Genomic DNA, 9,590 nt, shown 5'->3' with positions numbered 1-9,590 from the left:
ACTAATTTAAAAGAATCTATTCACAAGAGTTAAAAAAAAACCAAAACACCCTAAGGGCTGTGAATGTGGCTTAGTGACAGAGTGCTTGCCTAGCATGCATGAAGTCCTGAGTTCAATTTCTCAGTACCACATACACAGAAAAAGCCAGAAGTGGCGCTGTGGCTCAAGTGGTAGAATGCTAGCCTTGAGCAAAAGAAGCCAGGGACAGTGCCCAGGCCCTGAGTCCAAGCCCCAGGACTGGCAGAAAAAACAACACACACAAAAAACAAAAACAAAAACAAAAACAAAAAACACCCTAAACTCAAAACAAAAAAATAAAAACAAAAAACTCAACAAAACAAAACAAACAAAAAAGATTTCCCCAATATGCTCAACCTACTAAAACCACAGTATTGAAATCATTTTATTCCTGCGGGGCACAAGGTAAAAGTGGTATAGATGCATGTTTTTGGAAGCATTCAAAAACATTATTTTTCACAAAAGAGATTTATAATCTTAGAGAATTTTAAAAACCAAAAGTTGAAAAACAAATTTTAATTTTATTCTTTGGTTATTAATCATCCCTAGTAAATGAGCCAACGCTATCAAATTCACAATAAATTTATTTTACATAAAAGAAAAAGCTTGCCGTTAATGAAAAATTCAGTAGAAAACCATTCTGCTTCAAGTTGGGGCTCAAAAGTAGAGCTGTGTATTAATTAAACTTCAGTAGAAAGAGAATTTTGTAAGAAAACATTTGTGGCATGAAAATTCTAATGTAAGTTTTGTAATGAAATATTTACCATGCAATTTTACTAGCAGAAAGGATAGCTTCTAACGGCCTATTTTCTTTTCAATCTTAAGACATTAACATGGAAGATACTTAAACCTGCTTTATTTAGAATTACTTGTATATAAATACGGTGTCATGATGGGCAATCTTTCATAGTCTCCCTATTTAATTGAGCAGTTCTAAGTAGGTAATTGGCACCTTGCCCTTCTGATTTCCTCTTTCCCCCATTAGCCAGTCTGAATCCATTCCAATGATACTGAACACAGTGATCACCTACAAAATAAAAATGTCAAGTAAGTATACTAAAAAATAAACATACCAAACAAATGTGACATATTTATCTTCTTTAAACTGTTATTGTTAAAGAACTTTATCAATCTTGCTCATTGTTGGAGGCAGGTTTATAAACAACATTCAGCAGTTAAAGTTTAAAATATTTCCGTGACATTCTATTATGTTAAATAATAAAATCCTATAAAATGTCTATATAAATATGGAATCCATGAAAAAGTAGTGACAAACTATTTCCAGATATGTAACAAGAAATGTTTTTTTCTTTACTTATGGTACCGGTAGTGTCTGAACTCAGACTTATGCTTACTTTGTAGGCACTTGAGCCATATCTCCAGCCCTTGCACCTGTATTTTATAATATTAGGAAGTATGTCACTCTGTTACATGTATTTCTTTTCACCCACATTACCTACCTCATCAGCTAAAAGTGACAGTTCAGTACTGTTTGCAGCATCATAATCGTAGAGAACCCTGGCCTTCCTGCTGCCACTTGACTCTTTAAGGTCACTGATGTTAGGAGAGGTGATTACCAGGCCACTTGTTGAAGCCATGGCAGAAGAACCAATCACATTTGGTAAAGCAGATGGCATAGGTGTCCCAGCATTGTGATTGTTGTTACAAAGGTAATTGGAAGGAAAACTGCTGAAAAGAAAAGTCCATTATTAATTTCCAAATGATTAAAGTTTCTTACTATCACCACTTGGTGGCACTGTTTGCTCTCTAGCAATCTCAACTGAAAGACATTTACAGATGATATGAATTTAATACTGTAATGACAAACTGCGTAGTGTAGCTTCCTGGGTCCTCCTGGGCCAGTTAGACGGTTTAAGTTGTATTCAAATATAAATCTTTAAAAGTTTGTTTCGAAATTGTCTTCTTAAAACTGACTTTAGATTTTTTTTTTTTGGCCAGTCCTGGGGCTTAGACTCAGGGCCTGAGCACTGTCCCTGACTTCTTTTTGCTCAAGGCTAGCACTCTGCCACTTGAGCCACAGCGCCACTTCTGGCCATTTTCTGTATATGTGGTGCTGGGGAATCGAACCCAGGGCCTCATGTATATGAAGCAGGCACTCTTGCCACTAGGCCATATCCCCAGCCCTGACTTTAGATTTTTAAAGTGGCTATTTTCCCCCTAGAAAATGGTTTATCCTTAAAATACTGATAAGAATGTATACTAGTATGTATTATTCATCTATCTCCTCTCTTTATTAACTGTGAAAAATATCAATGAAAAGCTACATTAGAAGTTTCCTTAATTCACATTCAAATGGTATAACAATAATTAAAATGTAATATAAGAGTAAACAGGAGAATACAGAAACATTACAAGCTCATTTTGTTTTGTTTTTAATAAAATAAAGCTTTATTAAAGATCAGGGAACTCTTGATTAGTGTGTTTACAAACAATTTAAAGATTATTAAAAATTTCAATTTAAGGCCACTGTTTCTTTTTTTTCTTTTCTTTTTTTTTTTGGCCAGTCCTGGGCCTTGGACTCAGGGCCTGAGCACTGTCCCTGGCTTCTTCCCGCTCAAGGCTAGCACTCTGCCACTTGAGCCACAGCGCCGCTTCTGGCCGTTTTTCTGTATATGTGGTGCTGGGGAATCGAACCTAGGGCCTCGTGTATCCGAGGCAGGCACTCTTGCCACTAGGCTATATCCCCAGCCCCCACTGTTTCTTAAATAGCATAAAAGGAAACTACAGGGCTGGGAATATGGCCTAGTGGCAAGAGTGCTTGCCTCATATACATGAAGCCCCTGGGTTTGATTCCCCAGCACCACAGATATAGAAAACAGCCAGAAATGGTGCTGTGGTTCAAGTGGCAGAGTGCTAGCCTTGAGCAAAAAGAAGCCAGGGACAGTGCTCAGGCCCTGAGTCCAAGGCCCACGACTGGCAAAAAACAAAAACAAAACCAAAAAACCCCCAAAAACTACATGCAAAGTAGTATAAAATGGCTGGCTTATTATCATTCTAATCCAATCATTTTGAAGGTCTGAACAGGGACTAAACCCAAAACTAAGCATATTAAGGATGTTCCTCATTACTACATTTAGATTCTTTTCTCTTTCCTATTCTCTTAATTTCACTGACAATTTACTTTCACTGTCTCTTGCTGCAGTTATCTGTAAATGCTTCATTTCTTCCTTTCATGTCTAAAATAAAATTTTAACTTGGCTAAATTATACCTTAGTTCTTGGTGGTTTTAGTATCCATTTAGACAATTTCCCAACATTTAGCCTCAGATCAATCAACTCTAGCAATTCTTGTTGTAGCCAATTCCTACAGTCAGATCTACATACAACTTAGCATTTCCAATAGCTACAATTTTTCCAATAACTGAAATTTCTAGCAGCCTATCCTCTCATCATCTTTCTATAACACTTCTCCCACTTCAACAAGCCTATCAGGATCTAAGACCATATATTTGCCAGTCCTGGGGCTTGAACTTAGGACCTGGACACTGTCCCTGAGCTTCTTTGGCTCAAGGCTAGCACTCTTACCAACTTGAGCCACAGTGCCACTTCCTGGCTTTTTGTTTATGAGGTACTGAGGAATAGAACCCAAGACTTCATGCATGCTAGGCATGCACTCTACCACTAATCTACATTCCCAGTCCAACCCTACCATTTTATTCATATCTATAGTCAATTATGACAATTACTTTCTGACATATGCCCCCTTATGCCCTTCACATCACTGTACTTACTTGATAAAAATTCCAAATTTACCTGTACTCAGTATGCGTGCATCTACTATGACAGAAAAAAAATGTTGTAGAGCCAAGTACCAATGGCTTCTGACTTTATTCCTAGCTACTCAGGAGGCTGAGATCTGAGGATCATGGTTCAAAGGTAGCCTGGGTAGAAAAGTCCTCGAGACTCTTACCTCCAGTTAACTACCAAAAAGCTGGAAGAAGAGCTGTGGTTCAAGTGGTAGAACACACTAGCCTTGAACACAACAGTTCAGCTACAGCACTCAGGCTCCAAGTTCAAGTCCCAGAACAGACACAAAAATCCACACAGAAAACAAAATAACAACCAATTCCCATGTTATTAGGTGACTGTAGAGCCTCAAAAGGCTCTACAATGCTGCCTGACAATTTACATTCTCTAATCCATTCACTTTCTGCTCTCCCTTAAATTTCAGTAATTCTCCCCTAAACGTATGCTGTTGATGAGCTTGCTGCTTTTTAACTGAGAAGAATAAGAACCATTAGGGAATTGGTCACTTCTGTGACTTTTGAAACAATATTTTTGGTGCCAGTACTGAGGCTTGAACTGAGGGCCAGGTACTTACTCTCCGGTACCTTTTTTTGTTCAAGGCAGACTCTCTAGCACTTTAGTCAGTTTCACTTTTAGCATTTTGCTGGTTAGTTGGAGACAAGAGTCTCTTGAATTTGTTTGCTTGGGCTGGCTTCAAATTGGGATCCTCAGATTTTAGCCTCTTGTGTAGCTAGGATTATAGGTAGGAGCTACTGGTGCTTGGCTTTGAAACAATTTATCTTTTTTTTTTTTTTTTTTGGCCAGTCCTGGGCCTTGGACTCAGGGCCTGAGCACTGTCCCTGGCTTCTTCCCACTCAAGGCTAGCACTCTGCCACTTGAGCCACAGCGCCACTTCTGGCCGTTTTCTGTATATGTGGTGCTGGGGAATCGAACCTAGGGCCTCTTGTATCCGAGGCAGGCACTCTTGCCACTAGGCTATATCCCCAGCCCGAAACAATTTATCTTGATATTTTCCCTCAAATATAAAGGAATCACTCTTCTGATTTCATGGTTATATAAACACAGCACACCTCACCATAACTGATACTTAAGACCACAGCATACATGGATGGTATGACTTTGCTAACTACTCTAGACTCAACAACTGTCCTAATTCTCAACTTCAATAATATGCCAGAATGAGCTACTATTTCTTTCCTCTAGCCTTTTTATAAACAGGTTCTTGGTTTGTATGGAACATTCCTGCCCCCTTTTTAAAATCTACATTACTACTAAAAAACTAGAAAATTGTTCTAGACACACCTGACTCAGAGATATCCTTAGGCATTCTGCCCTTCTTGTACTTTTTTACTTATAATATGTTCTATATTCCTAGGGCTTGTTTTTCTATCTAGGCTTTGAGAATGGAGACCCTTCTGTATTTCCAGTTTCACCTTATGAGTGCCATAAAGGGAAACATTTTTCTGTCCTTTGTTTGCTAATTTAACTGTAATATATAAAACAGTGGTTGGCACATGGTTAAGTATTCTGTAAAAATCTGATGAATGACTGAGTTATATACCTTACGAACTATCATCTTACTTTAAAATATATTAGCAGCTGAATACCAGTGGCTCATGCCTATTATCCTAGATTCTCAAGAGGCTGAGATCAGAGCATTGACATTTGAAGTCAGCTTGGGTAGAAAAAGTCTTCAAGATTCCATCTCCACTTAACAAGAAAGAAGAAAAAGGCTGGGCTACAGGTATATTTCAAGTAGATGAGTGCCAGCCACGATCAAGCAAGCTGAGAAAGATCGAGAGGCATCGAATTCCAACCCTGCATACACACACACATTATCATACTTGAAACAAGCATGTCAATGTGTCAGGGTTTTATAGAAGATTCTAAATTTTTTTCCAATAAGCAAGTAATTGACAAATATAAATCAGTTCACTTTTAAGTGTCAATGTAACTATTTCTTCCTTAGTCAAAAAGCTGGGGATATAGCCTAGTGGCAAGAGTGCCTGCCTCAGATAGACGAGGCCCTAGGTTCGATTCCCCAGCACCACATATACAGAAAACGACCAGAAGCGGCGCTGTGGCTCAAGTGGCAGAGTGCTAGCCTTGAGCGGGAAGAAGCCAGGGACAGTGCTCAGGCCCTGAGTCCAAGGCCCAGGACTGGCAAAAAAAAAAAAAAAAAAAAAAGCAGAAAGCATCCAATAGGAAGAGAAAAGAGAAACAGCATCTTTCAAGTTTTTCCTATATGGTACTAAACAGATATTTACTTAAAATTATCTTCTCATCTCTTGTTAACATCTTTATTTGCCAGAAAACCTTGATGTTTTATTACCCAAGAAGCCTGACAATTACTTTAAAAAACACAGTTCTTTATAAGCTAATAAAAGCATTAATTCTCCTAATCCTCAAATCTACATTAGTTCATATATGCAAGTTTCTTATCAGGACTTTTCTATGTGAAAAGGAAATATCCACCTTCCCAGTTGCTTCTGGAGGTCTAACATATACTGGTAACACTGGGCATAGTAAGTCATCTGTGCTTCTACAAAGTCATTCAGACAGCGGAGATGATGGGCCTGTAAAGGAAAAGTTGCAGTCAGTTCTCAGCAGCTCTTAAGGGGCAAGGGAGTGACAGAAGACAACACTGTAATGAGACTCATGTATCTAGTATCAATAACCAAGTTTGCTTAGCCAATAAAAAGCAACAAAGACAATTCGGCAAGGTTGGGTGAAGTGATGAGTTATATACAAAAAACTTTATTTATATTTTTAATTTTGTTATAGTTGTTGGTCATGGGTCTTGAACTCTAGGCCTGGGCACTGTCTCTGAGCTCTTCAGCTCAAAGTTAGAGCTCTATCACTTGAGTCACAGTGCCACTTCCAGTTTTCTAGTGGTTAACTGGACTAAGACTCTCATGGACTTTCCTACCTGGGGTGGCTGGAACCGTGATCCTCAGATCTCAGCCTCCTGAGTAGCTAGGATTTAGCTAGATTACAAGCATGAGTCACTGGCACTTGGCTACAAAAAACTTTAAATATGTGTTCATATAGAAACATGTCAGTTTAAATTTCCTTGATGAATGAAGAGCAAGTTTTTTTTTTTTTTTTTTTTTTTACTGCACAGTTTTAGAATTACCAGTCCTTCTTCTATTTGCTTGTTTGTATGAGACAGGGTCTTGCTGTATGTATAGTTCAGACTGATTCACAGTCCCCCTACCCTGGTCTCCCAGATGCTACATCCAAATCAATGTCATTTGATCCAAATGAAATTCCAGTGAATAAATACTCACGTGTGTACTGCTGATTCCTTCTAGCAGAAGTCTGGTAATTTCTGCTTGACGATCAAATTCACTTTGAGTTATTCTTACCTCCTGTTCAGACTTAAATTAAGACAGTTTTAGAATCTTAATAGAACATTTATTTTATTTACATTCATTTAGATAGTTAAAATTCACCAAACAAATCCCAAATTATAATCTGTTGATTTCCTGATTCTGCTTAGGCTCTAAATTGCTCTCTGATTTCTAGACTTTACCTTTTCTGAATTACTCAGCCTCAACATAGTAATTCCTTACCAGCAGTTGACTAAAAAGAATCAATGCCAAAGTTTAACACCATTCTCATAAAACCCTAGAAAACTTATTAGACAGTTGCCAATATATTTTCAAGTATTTATTTTGCTAAATTTTATTTAAAAAATCTCAGGAGTGCCATCGTTTTGTACATAATTGTCAAATACCTCTTATTACTTTTTTTATTTCCAACATAGTCTTCAATTTCAAATATAAGACTTTAGAGTGAAGACACAGGATTTCTACCTCTTGTAACCAAACACTTCATTATGCTAACATAATGGTTCTCAAAAAAAAGATATGTTCTTACATCTTGATATAAATTGGGTGATTTTAAGCTACCGATGTAAAGCTCCTGACTGGAGTTCACAAGAAATATATATGCAGTATGCCACTACAAGTTCAAATCATCTGATATATTCATACTGGGGCAAAATAATACACTGGAAAAAAAGCACCCAAATCGAAAAGAAGTAAATACTAGCAAAACACCTTCTACACTTTTATCAGGAGTGGCTGGTAATAAAATAAGAAAGAGAAAATACAATTTCATAGTTCATTCAGTTTATTCCTACCACAGGGAATCCTCACTGGTGACGATGTCATGATAATATTTTTACTCCCTTTTTAGTCATAGTTTCCCCCTATGCAAATTATTTACAACATTTCCAAGCATAATTTGACCTAATGGCCTTTAGTAGAAATGACAAAAAAAGGCCTCCTAAGTGATAATATTTCTGCACAAATACAAAAAAGTAAGCTAGTGCTGCGCTGCTGGTGGCTCACACCTGTAATCCTAGTTACTCAGGAGGCTGAGATCTGAGGATTATTGTTCAAAGCTAGCTTGAGCAGAAATGTCTACAATACTCTTACTTCCAAATAACTAGCAAAAAGCTGGAAGTGGACGTGTGGCTTAAGTGACAGTGGCACCTTTGAGTAAGAATGCTAGGAGAGTGCTCTAGTACCAGTACATAAAAAAAAAAGAAAACCCAAAATCTAGGTAGTAGACTTAAGTGATCAGGAAGCTTGAGACTAAATGGGAATAGTGCTTTAATGCTAAGAATACTGAATAAAATATTACGTTCATTAATAACAAAGCATCAGTCTTCTAGGTTTTAAAGTAAAAGACATTCTCCTCTACTATTTATAATTAGGAGAAATAAATATGAAGAAAAGAATGAATCTCATTTCCTGGACAAGTTTTTTTGTATGTTTGGTGTTTATACTTCTGACACAGTTGAGCATAATAATCTGAGATGTTTAGGGAGTTAAATTAGGCTGAGCATAATCAGTTTACTCAGGAAGAAGATAATGTATGTTAGAAGACATACGAGAAAAGTTTAAAGATCATTTGAACCACTGTTAAAGAATGCTACTATTACTGTTCCAGAATGTTACTCCCTGAATTTCATTTTACAAATAAAGTGTAGAGTTCAAGCAAAACACCTTTTATTAGGAATTACTGGCACTTTACTAGTTAATCTAGGCTATATGACAGTTTACCATGTTAAGCATATAGTAAGATTTCTCTTACAATGTGACTTGTAAAAGGGTATGTTGGTTTGTGACATCAGAATTATTTAAGCTAGAAATTTTGCTATAATAATCTTGGTTAGTGTTATCTAAATCTTTATGGGCCTAAGTCTTAAAAATATTCCAGGAACATCAAGTTTTAAAATTTAGCCATTTTCAAATTATAAAAATTCCAATTATAAAATGACAGAAGACCACAGAAAAACTCTCCAAATCCATTTTGACATATTTCCTTAAAATTTTATGTAACTATATAATATAAACATTAATTTCCTGAGTGTTTACATCATCGATTTCCCAAACTTGTAGAAGGTACAACATCAAGTCAGATATATATTTAGAGGGCTGGGGCATGCCTATCCACCAAAACAGAAGACACGAGAGGGTAGACACCCTGGTTTTCCTGTTCAACTTATTTCTTTGTTCTCTTCATGAGAAGAGGTTCAGGAGGAAATCAGAAACCAGGATGGAACCATACTAAATGGATCAAAATATTCACAAAGGGTCATGGGAACATTACAAATTTTACAATGGATCTCCAAGTCACAGAAACAATAGTTCAATAACCTATGCAAGAAACAAACTATAACCAGCAATCCTACAAGTGTATAAACTACAAAATTAAGGTTTATAAAGCTATTAAAAGTTAAGAGCTATAGCTGCCACCTGTCCTTGATCCCTAGCATCAAATTCACCTAGA

General features: G+C 36.9%; 1 protein-coding gene across 8 annotated transcripts in view; it reads right to left on the bottom strand.

Moving 5' to 3' along the window:
* Positions 1-584: 584 nt before the first annotated feature.
* Positions 585-9,590, bottom strand: part of Sh3glb1 (SH3 domain containing GRB2 like, endophilin B1) — a 33,115-nt gene continuing 24,109 nt past the window's right edge. For 4 of the 8 annotated variants that reach the window (XM_048351697.1, XM_048351699.1, XM_048351701.1 and 1 more), the window contains 4 exons: positions 7,076-7,165; positions 6,261-6,361; positions 1,479-1,707; positions 585-1,045 (listed from right to left, as the gene is read on the bottom strand). In XM_048351697.1, coding sequence (XP_048207654.1) covers positions 938-1,045; positions 1,479-1,707; positions 6,261-6,361; positions 7,076-7,165 — 528 coding nt within the window. In that variant the 3' untranslated portion in view covers positions 585-937. The remainder of the gene's footprint in view (positions 1,046-1,478; positions 1,708-6,260; positions 6,362-7,075; positions 7,166-9,590) is intronic. The other 4 variants (XM_048351698.1, XM_048351700.1, XM_048351702.1 and 1 more) reach the window with 1 other exon arrangement.

This window comes from Perognathus longimembris, chromosome 7, assembly GCF_023159225.1.
Source record: "Perognathus longimembris pacificus isolate PPM17 chromosome 7, ASM2315922v1, whole genome shotgun sequence".
Lineage (NCBI taxonomy): Eukaryota > Metazoa > Chordata > Mammalia > Rodentia > Heteromyidae > Perognathus > Perognathus longimembris.
The sequence above is the reverse complement of the archived record's forward strand: the minus strand, read 5'-3'. Positions and strand labels throughout refer to the sequence as shown.